The following is a 15,463-nucleotide window of genomic DNA, read 5'->3' on the forward strand; positions in this document are numbered from 1 at the left end:
ACTGGCCCTCTTGCGCAAGGGGGCTTATCCCTGAGCGGGAGCGGGAAAGTATTTGTGCAAGAAGCACTGATTTTGGACATTACAAAGTCAGTGCTCTTGCGCAAATTCAAGTGGCCAGTGTAGACAGCTGGCAAGTTTTTGTGCAAAAGCCATTGCAGTAGTGGTAAATGGCAGAAGATTTGATGGAGCCTAAATCAACAGAGGCCAATGAAAGGCCATCTAATGCTGTAACATTAGCGTTTCTCTACGTTATCCTGGAATATCTTATAAAAGACAAACTCAGAGCCCAATCTTGCAATCCCCTCCCCATCCCTCTGCCTTTACTCACAGGAGGATTTCATTCATGTTAAGGGCACTGCTCATGAATAAGATTTGCCACGTGAGTAAGGATTTGTGGTGTCATATGTGGATTGTGGTACAAATGATACAGAAGACTCACTTTACCCAGGACTGAAATGCGGCTACTTCTGGGGTCCTACTCATCAGCAGTTTCACAGCATAGAGAACACCACACAACAATTTAGGATGGAAAGTGAAGAATAGTACACCCAACAGAAAGTACTATCAGGGGAAGGCCAGCAGGGTAGGCACATGAAATGTTATTTATTAAAGTTGAATTTGGCCTGATTCTTTTCACTAGTTATTTGAAAAGTATCTCAGGAGCTTTGGCTCAAAATTTTCAGTCTCTGGCTGATGAAGGAAGCATCACAGCTCCTGGCTCAAATACTGGTCAGCTTGTTTTGGTTCACGTTTCTATTAACTTTCCTCCCTTTGTCAATATTACAAACTAATTATTAACAATTTTTCTCTGCATAGAAATTGCCTTGATCTGGCACATGTCTAAGGTCAGGAACCCCAGCCAGATAAGAAAGAGTCCGGCCATGCAGGTGCGATTTCTGTAGCGGGAGCCGGGGAGAGTTCACTGAGCCCAGCTCAACAAGGAAGCAGAGTTAAAACGGTCCCTTCCGACTCTGCTGGGATTTTAGTTTTATTCTCCCTTGCCAGGTGTGGGCATCTTGCCCCAGGAACATTCCGCAGATGCCAGTCCCGTTGCGTAGCCTCCAGGCTGCCTGATGATGTCGAAAAGTCTCCAGTTTCAGTTTAACTGCAGGATTCTAGAAAGCTCCCGTTCACAGCGCTTGAAGAGCTGGAGCGGCCGTGCCCGGCCGCGTTGCCGGCATTATGCTGCCCGCCGGCAGGCAGGAGTTAGCCGGCAGGGGCCAGAGAGACGTGGTGGATGGGGGAGAGACGAGCCCTGCGGTCGCTTTCGCCAAAGGTGACTAACAGCTGTGACCTCGCCCGCCTTGTCTCGGAGACCTGGGGATTGATGCGGCTGCAGACAGCTCCCCGTGTCCAGCCCGGGCCTGGGCGGCGAAGGTACCTGGCCCTGCCAGCGCAGCGGGTGACAGGAGACACACACAGCCTTGTCCATTGCGGGCCAGCACGTCAGGCTTAAAATCACTTGCGTTGCATCTTCCCTTTCAACCAGCCAGGCCCCAGCCACGCTCGGGCCCTGGGGTGCCCACGGAGCTCTGCTGTTCAGCCTCTTCCCAGAAGTGCAAGGCGCCTGCTTCCTGCTGCCCGGCCCCGGGGATCGCTCCCTGCCCAGCACCGAAGGGAGAAAACAACCAAGAGCCCATTGTCTGTTAGCAAGGGACACGGAGGCGCTTGACGCGCAGAGCCCCAGCTGGCACCAGAGCCGACTGTGCTCTGCTGTTTGCATTACAGCCCTGGGCACTTGGGAGGTGACCCCGGAGCGCCGCCGGCCGCCCCATTCTGCCGCTCAGTTCCGCCTACGCCCCAGCACGACGCACAGAGACCCCGTCCTCATCCCCTGCGCAGCTCCCAGCATGGCCCTTCCTCCCTGCAGCCGGCCGAGGGGAGGCCCGGCCAGGCTCCCCGGGGGAGTCACCCATCCCGCCTCCCTTGGCCGGAGGCCGGCAGCTGTCCTGCAGGAGCGTCCTTCGAAAACCTTGGCAAGACCTTCAGAAAGCTGCACTGACCGGCCCTCCCATGCAGCTGCCGCTAGGAGAGCTCTGTGTCCCTGCTCCCGGAGCCCGGCCTTCCTGGGCCAGCTGCTCCTGCTCTGACACTGTCAGAGATCCGGGCGCGCTGGAACACGCCCCGCCCTCCCTGCCTGCCTGACCCTGCGGCAGCTGCTGCAGTCGGGAGTGTTCAGACACGGAACCTTTGTCCCCTCGCTGCGAATTCCTCCTGTGCCCCCGATGGACCCAGCACCCCTGTGTCAGTGCACCTGCCCGGCTGCCTCCGGGGCAGGCGTGGCCGAGGCGTCCCTGTGCGGCGCGCGGCAGGGCCTGGGCCAGGCGAGAGGCACGCCCGTGCAGCCGGGCGCAAGGGCCAGGAGGCTCCAGATGAGCGAGGCGTGTCGGCACCTCCCATGCAAGGCAGCCCGGGTGTTGCAAGATGCAGCGAGCGTGTCAGCAGGGCGGCGAGCTGCCTGCTGCTGCACGCACCGTGTACCCCGCAGGGACCACACCCCAGGGCTTCCCGGACACCGTGCTCCGAGTACAGTCACCGGCCAGGCTAGCTGGGGTCTGGCACACCTGGCTCACGGCGCTGCCAAACGCAGGGGAAGCTGGCGGAACGCGGGGGCACGCCCGGGCCGGGTGGGACCGGCAGGGCCTAGGCGTCGGGGTAGATCCCCTCGTGTGTGGGGAGGCGGAAGAGCTCGAGGTGGCAGCAGAACCAGCCTCAGGCTCTGCAGGGGGCTGTGAGCTGGTTGGAAGAGCCCGTCCGGGGAGGCAGCGTTGCAACATGGAGTTCCAGGGGCCCGCTGGTGGAGGTGCTCCGCACCCGCAGCTCCCCCTCTGGCTCTCCCGGGCCAGGAGCTGCCCCCTGCCGAGAGGAGCTCGTCTCTCACCTGTGCTGGCCGGCCGGCGCGGCGGGAGCCCGCTAATTCACAGAGATGTTGATTTCTGGTCCCTTTTCCTGATACAAGAATTCCGCCTGGAGGAGAGAAACAGGCGGCCGGCGTTACCATGGCTGGCCACCGCGGTGGAGTCATTCCCACCCGTCCCAGGGCACAGAGCTGCCCCCTCCGCTCGCGGCACAGCCAGGCCGCCCGCCTGAGACGGCGTCTCCACGGCAACCGGTGCCGAGTCTTGCTCAGACAGTCGTGTTGGCTGGCGCTACCGCTCTGGAGCCGGGGTGCCAGGCCAAGATCAGAGTCCTGCCTCCGCCAGCCTTTGGCAAAGCAGAGCTGGGGCCCCGCCCCCTCTGGGAATCCACGTCGACCCCACTAAGTCCATCGGGTTCAAAACCCCCAAGCAAAGAAACAAAACATCCCAGAAGCCCCCGGGGGTTTTGGCTTGCCAAGTGGGAAGGACTCTCCATGCCAAGACTTGCCCTCACGCTCCAAGGGGACCCAGACAGTGCTCCAGTCTGCGTGGGCCAGGCCTCCCCCGAGGGACGCCCAGAACCCGAGTTCCTGAGAGGAGCCCCGGCCCCCTTTGCGCCGCTCCCCACAGCTCTGAGGGCTGGGGGGGAGGGGACACTGGCAGCTCTGGGCCCGCCCCTTCCAGGGCACAGAGCCGGCCTCCCCTTACCCTGGAGCCCATGGCGGCTGTCAGCCTTGCTGATTTCAGACCAATTCTCCCCTTTGTCCAGGTTATTCTGTCCCCCTCCCAGCTTGGGGCGATCCACCGGCGTCGTGAGCGTGCTCTCCCTTCCAGGACGCACGTCACTCGTGAACATAGTGACTAGTAGTGCACCCAGGACTGAGTCCCGCAGACCCCACTAGTGCCCTGCCTAGCCGGACAGAGGCCTTGGGAGCGACTCTCCCCGCCGGCCGGGCACGTGCTCAGGAGTCGTCCCCGCTAGATCGGTTTCCCTGGGCTGCTCGTGCGACGGTCCTGCGGGACGGCATGAGAGCCGCTCAGCGCGCCAAGGCGAGGGCTGGCGTCGGGCCTGGCCCAGATCTGGCGCGAACATGCTAAATAATTTACTGCTTCATCAGGCACTCGCAGCAGGTCTGCGCTGGCCACTTTGCGACCGGCTGTCATCTCCCCTGTGACGCCGAAGGCCTGGCAGCTTGTTCCCATGGTAACTCCAGCCCGGGAAGGGCTGCAGAGACGCCTCGCCAGACCCCCGTGTTGCTGGCCGTGACCAGGGCTGCCCGCCCCAGGGCTCCCGCGGGGCCCGTGTCTCCCCAGGCCAGGGACGCACCCCGCAGCCCTCGGCCCGCCTCTCCGGTGGAAACGGCGCCAGCGGGCTCCCGACAGATGGGCTGCGGGCCCAGGGCCGCGGAAATGGGCCTGAGGCAGCCTCCTGGGGGAGGCGCAGTCTCCACCCAGAGTCCCCCTGCCCCTCCGCCGCTCTGTGCTGGAGGCTAAGTGCTCTGCAAGGAGCCCCCCTGGGGAAGGAGAATCTCCTCCCGCTCTCCCCGCTGGCTCAGCCTGCCCCGCTGGGCCTGGCGATCAGCTCTGGCTGCCTGGGCCGAGGCCGAAGGGGCGGGGTGCCCCCGACGGGGCTTCTCCAGCAGGCGGAAGAGGCCAGGCCCTGCCCCCCCGCGAGGAGCCCTCCCCCGGTGCGTCCGTGTAACGTTTGGGGCAAGCGGCTCTTCCCCCTCCCCCCCTTACATCCTCGCCGTCGCTCTCCTCCTCCTGGCTCCTCCGCAGCTTCTCTTCCTCCTTCCTGTCTGTTTCGGGCAGGACGTCGTCCAGCCAGGCGAGGTCCTGGCGGGAGAAGATGCGCTCCATCGCCTTCCGGATCCCCACCAGCGCCAGCAGCTGGGCCAAAGCAGAGGCTCAAGTCAGCAAGGGGCGAAGGCCAGGGACCCACAGGGAGCGTGGGTCAGGGGAAACCACAGCCCGGGCACAGGGAGCAGATGCCTTCAGCTCAATGGGGCGTCTAATGGGGCCCATGAGCACTTCCCAGAGGGGAGAGGGGGGGTCCGGGGCAGCCCGAGGCCTGGGGCATGGCTGGGCCTTACCAAAGTGGGGCCGGGGGGGGCTGAAGATGGCCAAGCGCTCCCCGCCACACGCAGGGCCCAGCAGCCGGGGCGGCTCCGCCGGGAGGACACCCACCATGACTGGGAAGATGATGGCGGCGACGGTTGACTTGAGGAGCCACAGGGCCGCCAGGCAGAGCAGCTGGATGAGGGTGAAGAGGTGCACGCGGCGCAGGGGCACGTGGCGCAGGTACATGAGGTCCGGCTGGTGCTTGGCTGGCATCAGAAGGAGCTGGACTCGGTCCATGAACTGCAACGGAACAAGGCCCCAGCCCAGCGATGAGACAGGACCCGGGCCCCCCAGAGCCCGCTTCCCCGGGGGTCTATTTCCAGGCCGAGTCCCCCAAATCGCCCGGCTTTGCTTCACGCGCCAAATGCTGACCCCAGCGTCCCGCTAAGGATTCTGGGTAGTGTAGTCCCAGACATATTGCCTGTCCCGAGGGAATGCTCTGCGATTCACACCCCGTAACCGCCACCGGCGTCCTTCCCAGCTCCCGTCGCCCGTGGGAGAGCGGCAGGGGCCAAGCTTGCCAGTGCCGCCCGCCCACGTGTTTAATGCTCACGATCAGGCCCCCCAAATCAGACAAGTGGTGGGCAGATCAGGAGAGTGTGAAGAGAGATCTTGGGGTCACACTGGGGTCAGGAGGTCAAGCTTCTCTGCAAGGAAGAGGGGTGAGTTTCTTACAACTGAAACCAGATTCTCACGGACTCACATGCCTCCGGGAGCTGCGGCTGTACAAAACCCAGCAGCTGCCCTGGAGATACAGCCGTCAGCTCCTGGGGGCTAGCAGGGGGGCCCGCAACAGTCAGAAGCACAATTCTTCTCTCTCAGTGTCACTCGCGCCCAGCAGCTCGGATTCACTCGCTGTGTGTGTATGTGGGGGGGGGAAGGGATTTGGATTCCGACTGTTTGCACAGTTCTGCCTTGGGTTTGTTCACGCCGGTCTCAGACCCTTCGGCGAGAAGCTCCCGCCCCGAGACCGAACACCTGCCCCTCCGGCGCAGGGCAGCGAGCGCCCCGAGACCGAACACCTGCCCCTCCGGCGCAGGGCAGCGAGCGCCCCGAGACCGAACACCTGCCCCTCCGGCGCAGGGCAGCGAGCGCCCCGAGACCGAACACCTGCCCCTCCGGCGCAGGGCAGCGAGCGCCCCGAGACCGAACACCTGCCCCTCCGGCGCAGGGCAGCGAGCGCCCCGAGACCGAACACCTGCCCCTCCGGCGCAGGGCAGCGAGCGCCCCGAGGCCACATCCCCAAGTTACCCAGACAAGAGGCACCATCCCTGGTGCTTGCCAGGTACAAAAAGCAGAAGGAGGGAGCTTCGCCTGCCGCCCTCGCAGACAGGGAAGGGCTAGGACCGGCCACTCTCGAGCTGTCTCCAATGCCCAGGGGCCCGAGCAGGGACCAGCGGAGGGGACAGAAGCGCTTCTCTGGCAGGAGAGCAGGGTGCTGAACCCTCACGTGAGCTATGCAGGTCATGCCAAAGCAGAGCCAGTCAACCCGCGGTGTCCCTGCGCCGCCAGCGCAGATCTGTCTTTGGGTGTGAAGCCAGGGAGCCAACTGCCCTCAAACAAGGGGAACGTCAGACGCGTCTGCCCTGGGACTGAAGCTGCTTTTCTCTACAGCTGTGATCCAAGGACTGACCTCTGCCCCCTCGGACCTGCCCCCCACTAGAACCTCGCCCTTCCATCAGACCAGGCTCCTCCCTCACTGCTGGGAGGGAGGGAGGGAGGGAAAGAAAAAGGAGGGAAGGCGGAGAGGGAGGGAGGGCGGAAGGGGGAAGGAAGAGAGGGAGGGAGGGAGGGAGAGAAGGGAGGAATTTTTCTCCCCACACACCAAAGCCCAGAGCAGTCTGCAGTGGCCCGGGGGGTGGCGACGGGGCAGGGGCATTGGAAAGTGCATTACACGCGCAGTCGGTCGCACAGCCTCGCCTCGCCTCTCAGCAACCCCATGGATCCCCCTCCTCGCTCGCACCCGCCATGCAGCTCGGCCGCGGTGCCCGCTGGCGCCAAACGGCAGCGTCTTGCGGGACTCGGCGCGGCTGCCTGCACGCTGCTCCAACCCCCTCCGCGGGCCGGCGGCTGAGGGTCCCCGGCGCGGCTCCAAACAGCCTCCCTCCGTGGACCTGTTCCAGCGCTTTGCCCTCCTCTCCCCTCAGCACGGACTTTCGCCTGGAAATGGCGGCCCCCCGGGGCTCGGGGCCCCAAAGCCAGCCCTGCTGTTCTCTGCTGCACGGCGGGGCTGGCCACGAGCGCTCTGGGCCACGCGCAGTGGGCCCGGCCCCTTTGTGGCCTAGCCAAGCCCTGAGAGACCAGCCCTTGGGTGGCACGGGGACCTGTATTTGGTATCCCCTGTTACCGAGCCCTGCACAGTGGGGGACATGGACTCGCGGGAACCCAGGGGACGTCTACGGCAAACCAAAGCCCAGGCACCCAGCCAGGCTCCTGGGACTCGTGCCCGGGGCCTCCGACGGGTGGGGGGATGTTTCACGCGGGCTGGAGCCAGGCCCTCAGGCCCACCCTGCTCCCAGCTCTGAGCCCAGGCCGCCAACCCGGCTCTCTTTAGGCCGGAGCGTGAGCCCGAGCCAGCTGACCAGCCTCTGAGACCAGATACCGTGGGATTTCGCTGCACAGACGTACCCCGACCCCCCACCTTTCCTGGGGAGAGGACTTCGAAAATCGTCGCAAGAAATATGAGTGTCTAAATGCTTGAAAAGAAGGTGTCTGCCGCAGGCAGGACAAGGCCACAGCGCGCCGGGGTGGGAGAGGGGATCTGTCAGGAGTCGCTTGGAATGGCCCGTGCGCTACATTTGGGGTGTCACCCTCACTCCCCCAGACCCTACCAAGTTTATAACTAAGCCCCCAGGCCAGAGCGCATGGCTGGAGCCAGGCTACAGCCCCTGAACTCAACCCACGCAGAGAAGAACGTGGAGGAACAGGTGCAGAAATGTCAAGGGGATTGACCGTTGTGGATCTGTACTCACCTGGATACTGCTAAGAGCGGCCACACCCATGTACAGAAAAACACCATACAGCACCGGCATGGAGATATACTGGGGAACGCAAGGGAGATGCAACAGCATGGTCAGATGTACTTTCCTTTACAAAACTCTTGTGGAATGTAATCACCTCCCATAAGATCAGCTTCGGGTATGGCCAGGGCATTTGGTTGTTTCATTTCACACGCTGAAGTTTAGTTTTATGGTTATTGCTTAACAGCTATAAAGAATCGAACTTTGGATCTATTGGTAGGCAGCACACTTGGGACAGTGGGAAAGAGGGATTAGCTACTGCAGAAAACAGCTGGCTAGATAGTTTGATAGTTGTGGTGATCAAAATCCAAATGTTTGAAAAGTGAGAAATTTTGCTGTAAGAGAATGCTCTCAAAGCACACATATTTGAATGTCTGGAAATTCGGAGTAAAGGTTCCCCAAACACCCTTAACTCTGACCCCATATCCTACTGATGTCCAGCTGATGACAAACGAGAGGTGGAATTACTAAGGTTTTTTAGCTCGTCGATCCTTCAGACGCACTAGGTGCAGTCAGAGGCTGCCTAGTTTGGCTTGAGAAAAAGACACAATCTGGCCTGCGGCGAGCATTAAGCCAGAAGGGGTCAGGTGGAGACCTGCTTGGGGGCAGATACTTAGGTCTCAGACTCACGCCTGTGGGGGAAAAGCTCATGGCATAGCAGTGGGCTTTGCTGAAAGAGGGTGGCTGGGCAAGACATGCCCTTGTGTGGATTCTGCTGCCTTGAGGCTGCGCTCCCGCCGGGAGGTGCACGGGAGGGTGTGTCTGTACCGCCGGGAGGTGCACGGGAGGGTGTGTCTGCACCGCCAGGAGGTGCACGGGAGGGTGTGTCTGCACCGCCGGGAGGTGCACGGGAGGGTGTGTCTGCACCGCCGGGAGGTGCACGGGAGGGTGTGTCTGCACCGCCGGGAGGTGCACGGGAGGGTGTGTCTGCACCGCCGGGAGGTCGGGATTCCAGCGGGGGTGGCGCTAGTGCACTGGAAACAGCCCAAGCGCAGGGGGTAGCCGCGCCGAGTGTGCGCCTGGCATTTCGGGGAGGCTACACTGCCCTGGCTCCATGCAGTGGGGTCAGGTACCCCCGCCCCGCTGGGCTGTGGCACATGGCCAAGGCTGGGGGCCTGCAAGAGGAGGGGAAAGGTGACGCTCTGCTCTCGGGATGGGCGGTCCCTGGCCTGCGTGTGGAAGGCGGGCGGTGAGGCTGGCCCAGAAAGGGGCGCATGGGGGACAGCAGAACGGGCTGCGAAGGGGATTCTCTGGGAAGCAGAGGGACGGGCAGTCAGAGCTGGCTCCGGGCCGGCCCAGCCCCACCCCACCTGAGCAATGCTGCCGTAAGCCCCAGAGCAGGGAGTTACCTTGAGGACCGGGGCCAAGAACACCGACATCCCAGTGAGGAGAAAGACCAGCAGGCCAGTCACTCTCTGCTCCCTGTGGACACACGCGCCGGCGGTCAGACCTTCGCACCCCACTCCTGACCCCGGCGCCGCTCGCCCAGCCCCTGCACGGCCCGGGAGGCAGAGCGAGCGAGCGCCCAGGGCGCTGCTCCAGCACCACGCAAAGAGGCCCCAGCTGCAAGCAGCACGGCCTGCAGGATCCCCGAAGCCAGGGGGGCAAACTTTGTCCTGAGGCCGCATCTCAGGATGGAAAGGGGTGGCAGCCACGAATGCTCACACAATCAGGGACTGAGGTGCGGGGGGGGTGCAGGCTCTGGAGTAGGGCCAGAAATAAGTTCAGAGATGCGAGGGTGGTCCGGGACAGGCCAGAGACGTTCGGGAGGGTGGGCTGGGCTGGGACAGAGACTTTCAGGGAGTGGGGGATAGAGACGTTCAGGGGGCGGGAGGGTGATCAGGGCCGGGCCAGAGACGTTTGGGGGGCAGAATGGTGGTCCGGGGAGCCGGGAGAGTGGTCCAGTCTGGGACAGAGACATTCAGGGGGGCGGCAGGGTGGTCTGGGCCGAGACAGAGACATTTGGGGTGGCCGGGAGAGTGGTCCAGGCTGGGACAGAGACGTTTGGGAGGGTGTCTGGGCTGGGACAGAGACGTTTGGGGGGCGGAATGGTGCTCCGGGGGGCCTGGAGAGTGGTCCAGGCGGAGACAGAGATGTTCAGGGTGGGGGCAGGATGGTGGTCCAGGCCAAGACAAAGACATTCAGGGGGGGCCGGGAGAGTGGTCCAGGCCGGGACAGAGATGTTCAGGGGGGCGGAAGGGTGGTCTGGGGGGCCAGGAGAGTGGTCCAGGCCGGGACAGAGACGTTCGGGGGGGCAGGAGAGTGGTCCGGGCCGGGACAGAGACGTTCGGGGGGGCAGGAGAGTGGTCCAGGCCGGGACAGAGACGTTCGGGCGGGCAGGAGAGTGGTCCGGGCCGGGACAGAGACGTTCGGGGGGGCAGGAGAGTGGTCCGGGCCGGGACAGAGATGTTGGGGGGTCCCCGGAGCAGGTCTACGGGCCAGAGGCGGCCTCCCGGCTGTCGTTTGCCCACCTCTGCCCTAGGCCTCTGCTAATGCTCCGCGGCCACTTCACCATGCAGCAAACCTGAGAGGAGGCCACACAGTCGCCAATTCCACAGAGGCGCTGCCGGGGGGAACACCGGTAACCAAACCCCACCCCACGGGACTTAATCCCCGCAGTGCAGCTGGCCAAGTGCGCACCGAGGACCTGGGGAGGGAGCGTCTCTCCGCACTCCCGCGGCCTGGAGTCCGGCCGGCTCCCCCGCCCCAGAGCATTTCCCTACCGGCACCAGGTCGCCAGCAGGCGTCCAGCGCAGAGCCCACCTGCGAGCGCCCGGCAATCCAGGGCCGGAACGTCCCAGAGGCTCGGCCGCTGGGCGCAGGGCACGGTACCTGATTCCCAGGAACCTGGGCGGCTCCCCCGGCGCGGACGTGGTGCTCTCCTTTTTCAGGCTGTCCATGTGGGCCAGCGAGATGACGGTGGCGGACACGTACCAGGGGAGGCCCGTCACAGAGGTGAGGATCATCAGGAGGGAAACGCAGAATAAATCCAGGTGAAACCCTGCCCCTTTCTGCAACGAGACACGTCGACGCTCAGAGCGCGGCAGCCAGGCACTCCAGGGGACCGGCACTCCAGGGCCCATCCCGTATCCGGTGCGGGGGGTCCTGCTGGCTGCAGCGGGGGCTCTGTGCATTCAGCCAGGAGCCGCGTGGAGGTTCCATCAGCCAGCAGCAGTCAGGCCCCCGCCTGTGGACACCGTCAGCTGCCTGACTACCTGGACCCCTGGGGCCTGTCAGGCACCACCAGCCAAGCCGGGGATAATTAACCCCCGCCCCGAGACCGAGGGCCCCTCCACAATTCAGAAGACAACGTGTCCGGCCCGGATCCTGCCTGCTTCTGCGTGGCTGGGTGCAGGACGAGAGCCCGTCTCTGCCTGTGCACCACCGCTCCAGCCACCGGCACCTGTAGCGACAAGGTCGCTGCTTAGCACCGTCCGCAGGGGCAGGTCAGGGAGGCTCCGGGTCTCCCTGTGGTTTCCAGGTGTGTTTCTGTTTGAAAACTGTGCGGGTTTCTCAGTGCGAGGGCTGGCGCTGCCGCCAGTCACTGCAGAGCCTGATCGGGTCGGGTCGAACGCGTCCTGCTTGCTGGGGAGCGCACCCCCGGGGCGCGGACGCGCTGATCACTCGGAGGCTCTGCTGGGCGCTGGAGCCATTAGCCGGGCCGCCTGGACTGGCGCAAGCCGGGCGCCGGCTCCGTTCTAGTCTCTGTATTCGGGGAGGGGGCTCGTCACTTACCTCACATGGCGGGCGGCCTGGCCAGGGGCTAATGACCCAGAGATGCGCCTGCTCCGGTGTGCGAGGCTGGGCCGGCCCCACGGCTCCGCAGCCCAACGCTGTGCGCACAAGGAACGGTTCCGCCCCGCGGGACGGCCGCGGGCTGGGGACGCCCTGTCTCCGGGGGGCCCGTCTGGCTCGTGGGCAGCAGTGGAGTCTTGGAACGGCTGGGCCGACCCCGCACCTGGCAGGTCCTCACGCCCTGCCCCGCCGAGGCCTAAGGGACACGGGCTGCGGCCGTCCCTCCCCCACTTCCCTTGGGTTGCGTCGGCCCAGACGCCTCATGCGGAGCAGCTGTGACAGCCCCCCCAGCCCTGCCGGCACCGTCCCCCTCATGGGCCTGGCTCGCGGGGGGCAGAGCCCCACCCACACAGACCTGCCAGGCCCCTCACGGCCTAGCGCCGCAAGTGCGCCTCCAGCGGCATGGAGGCTGGGCTGGGCTCCCCCGCGGCTCTGCTCCTCACGCTGCAATGCCGGGGGTGGCCCGGCTCCCTGCCCCACGCCTCGGGGGGGCCAGAGCGGAGCCTGCTGGGAGCCCCACCCCGCACAGCCCCCAAACAGAGGGCATTGAACCTACCGGCTGCCAACTTCTGGGCAGACACCACTGTTTGCCTGGAGCCCTGGGATTAAGGAAACCCACAAAGTGTTGAATAGGGCACAAGCCTGCATGATTCCCTCTAAAACGCATCCTCCCGCCAGCCTCCCACCAGGCCTGGCCTGCCCCGCACCGCCACCCGCCCGCCAGACCCAGGCTGGCCTGCCCCACGCCACCAGCCTCCCGCCAGGCCTGGCCTGCCTCACACCGCCAGCCTCCCGCTATGCACGGGCCGGCCCGACCCGCGCCGCCAGCCGCCCGCCAGACCCAGGCCTGCCCCGTGCCGCCAGCCACCCGCCAGACCCAGGCCTGCCCCGCGCCGCCAGCCTCCCACCAGGCCTGGCCTGCCCCGCGCCACCAGCCGCCCGCACTGACCCGGAGCCTGTATTCCCTGCGGTTGAGGATGACGGCGGTGATTTGCTGGTCCATGAAGACGAGGATGATGACCAAAACGGCAGGCACTGCGGACGCCAGGCAAACCCACCAGGGGTTGCTTCCGAAGGGAGACACGACCCAGCCACGCTGGGGGTTGGTGGGCTGCAGACACAGGGATCAGCTGGTACATTCCAGGCTGGCGCGCTGCCCTGCACTTCCTGAGCACGCTTTGGGGGTGGGCTGGGAGACCACTAGCCTCCCGCAGTGGCCACGGCCCCCTGACCCGCACTGGCCGCCCCTGGGGGCCTGCCCCACCGCCCCGGGACTCCAGGAGCTGGGGGCTGACTGCAGTCGTGAGCACTGGGAACGCTAGTTTCATGGCAGCCTGCGTGGGCCAGGTTTTCACATCCCCATGGGGGCCCGTTTGCCGGTCTCTCTCGCCAAGTGCCCATGCAAATCCAGATCCGTGCCGCTGCCTCCGCACATACACGGAGCAGGCCCAAACCGGGGCACATTTCTACCAGCCCGCAGGGTCTGAAACAGGCCCTGGGGGCAGGCGCCCCGGCACACGCTGGTCAGGAGAGAGGCCGGGGAGCCGCAAGAAAGATCCGCAATGCAAAAGGGGCCAGTGCGTCAAATACCCCGGTGGAGAGAGCAGCGCGGCACAGTGGTTAGAGCAGGGCGGCGGGCGTCTCTCCTGTTCCCATTCCCAGCCCCCCCACTGCCGAAGCAGGGTCTGATGCCAACTGCTACAGCAGCTCTAAAACGGGGCGATGCGGCCCTGCCAGCCTTGGCTTTCCCTGAGCAATCGCCCCGGCGAGCCATGGTGGACGCTCCCTACTCATCCAGGATTCCACCGGCCCCGGCCCCCGGCCCGTTCAGCCCCAGCCAGCGCCGCCTTTGCCTCCAGCGTGCGAGCGGGCGGGTGCCCGGGGCATGGTCGGCCTGCGAGGCCCCTGCGGGCTCCCCGGAGCCAGCGCGTGTTCTGCCGCCTCTGCTAATTCCTCCCCGCTCCCCGGCCAGGGCGGGAAACCCAAGCCCGGACTGGAGCCGGCGTCTCCTGCCCCGCGGCATCCCTGCCTGATCCCAGGCCTGCGCGCCGGGGTCCGGTTGCTAAGCCGCAGTTATTTATAGATCAAGGGATTGGCGGGAGCTCCCCCTCCCGCTTCGCAAGGGCAGCTCCGAGGAAGCCAGCTGCAGAGCCGGGGCGAGCGAAGGGCCGTGAAACCCACCGGGCCAAGCTTCCCCGATTCCCCTGGGGCCTGCAACTGAGCGGCCGGCGGGGGGAGGAGAGGCCAGGCAAAGCCACTATCACCTGGTGGCCCGTGACTTCCGTGGGCCCCTCAGCGCCGCAGGGGCAGGGCTCTGTGTCATGCCACCGCCCCCGCCCCGGCAAGTTCCCAGGTGCATCTCTTCCCTGCTGGGCGGCTCTGGGGAAGGAGCGCGGGGCCTAGGCCGCTGGTTCCCCCCTGGGCTGAGCCGGCCTCCGGAGGGACTTGGCGCAAAGCCCCCCTTCCTCGGAATCCCTCCTGCGCTGGCGGCTGCCTCCGATCCCAGGCCCCGGGCCAGCGCCGCAGAGGAGGCTCAACACGCCCTGCCAGCCCGGGCCCCGGGCCCCCGCGCCAGCCGGGCCTCCAGCCCTCCAGCCGAGGGAGCTGGGCCGAGGCTGCGAGGAAGGAATGGGACCAGCAGGCCATGCAGCCCAGGGCTGGCCCAGGGGCCTGCAGAGCAGGGAGGGGGGCAGGGCCGTGGCTGGCAGGCCAGGTCGTGGGTGAGGGGCCCCATGGGAGAGCTCTGCCGGGAGCTGCGGCGGGAACGGCGCGTCCTTTGCAGCACCCCACGGCCGCGGTGCAGGAGCCCACGGCTCCGGGGCAGCCCCGAGCGGCTCCGCTGGGCACACACCTGGGCCAGGAGGCAGGTGCACGCCCAGACCGATCCGTGCTCTCTGCGCCGCCGCCGGAGGAAAGGCAGCGCAGTGGGAACGCGGTGGGGCCGGGCCGGAGAGGACACGGTTCCCGGCTTGCAGGCTGCCCCAGCTGGCAGCGGAGATGGGCGCAGGCGGCCCGGCTTCCTGGGCTCCGCGAGCAGCCTCCCTACCCGGGGCCACAGTGCTTCCCCGTCCATCGCCCCCATGCTCCGGCGCTGCTCCCCTCCCCCGCAGGGCCCCGGCTCACCTTGAACTCGCTGGGCACCAGGAGCTTGGGGGTCTCCAGCCCCAGCAGGGCGTCGATCCCGCAGAAGAGGAGGATGGTCAGGACGATGGAGAAGTCGCTCACCAGTTTCCGGAGCTGCCCGAGTAAAGAAAGCAACGGGGGGGGGGTTAGCAGCAGGCACCCCCGCGAGGGCGACCAGGCGGCCCAGGGTACCCGCACTGGCCCACTGGTGGGGGCTTAGTCTAGGCACGACAGCACCCGCCCCCCGGGAAAAGTGTCCCCCTTGCTCTTTGGGACCCGGCCTGGGCCATGCTGAGTAGTGGTGCCCTCTGGGGGCACGTCCCAGACCCCTGGCCTCCTCCTCCAGAACCCACCCCCCGTGCAAAGCGAGTGGCCTCGCACGAGGAAGCCAGCACTTGCTCCAGCTCGCACAAGAGACCTAGGCGGCCCCCCCTGCCCTGGGATGGAGGGCCGCGGGAGGTGAGACGATCCAGGTTTCCAAAGCCCCGTGCCGCGAGGTCTAATCATAGGACTTGGCAGCGTAGGACGCTCTCTGGGAAGCTGCGG

At 65.5% G+C, this 15,463-nt stretch overlaps 1 protein-coding gene across 3 annotated transcripts in view; it reads right to left on the minus strand.

Moving 5' to 3' along the window:
- Positions 1-583: 583 nt before the first annotated feature.
- SLC4A9 (solute carrier family 4 member 9) overlaps positions 584-15,463 on the minus strand; it is a 35,530-nt gene continuing 20,650 nt past the window's right edge. For 2 of the 3 annotated variants that reach the window (XM_075900090.1, XM_075900092.1), the window contains 9 exons: positions 14,918-15,031; positions 12,744-12,905; positions 10,832-11,010; positions 9,349-9,421; positions 7,952-8,020; positions 5,046-5,219; positions 4,599-4,748; positions 2,882-2,967; positions 584-1,601 (listed from right to left, as the gene is read on the minus strand). In XM_075900090.1, the coding sequence (XP_075756205.1) occupies positions 2,914-2,967; positions 4,599-4,748; positions 5,046-5,219; positions 7,952-8,020; positions 9,349-9,421; positions 10,832-11,010; positions 12,744-12,905; positions 14,918-15,031 (975 nt within the window). In that variant the 3' untranslated portion in view covers positions 584-1,601; positions 2,882-2,913. Of the gene's footprint in view, positions 1,602-2,881; positions 2,968-4,598; positions 4,749-5,045; positions 5,220-7,951; positions 8,021-9,348; positions 9,422-10,831; positions 11,011-12,350; positions 12,394-12,743; positions 12,906-14,917; positions 15,032-15,463 lie in introns of those variants that run through there. The other variant, XM_075900091.1, reaches the window with a different exon arrangement.

Source organism: Pelodiscus sinensis, chromosome 17 (genome assembly GCF_049634645.1).
Source record: "Pelodiscus sinensis isolate JC-2024 chromosome 17, ASM4963464v1, whole genome shotgun sequence".
Taxonomy (NCBI): domain Eukaryota; kingdom Metazoa; phylum Chordata; order Testudines; family Trionychidae; genus Pelodiscus; species Pelodiscus sinensis.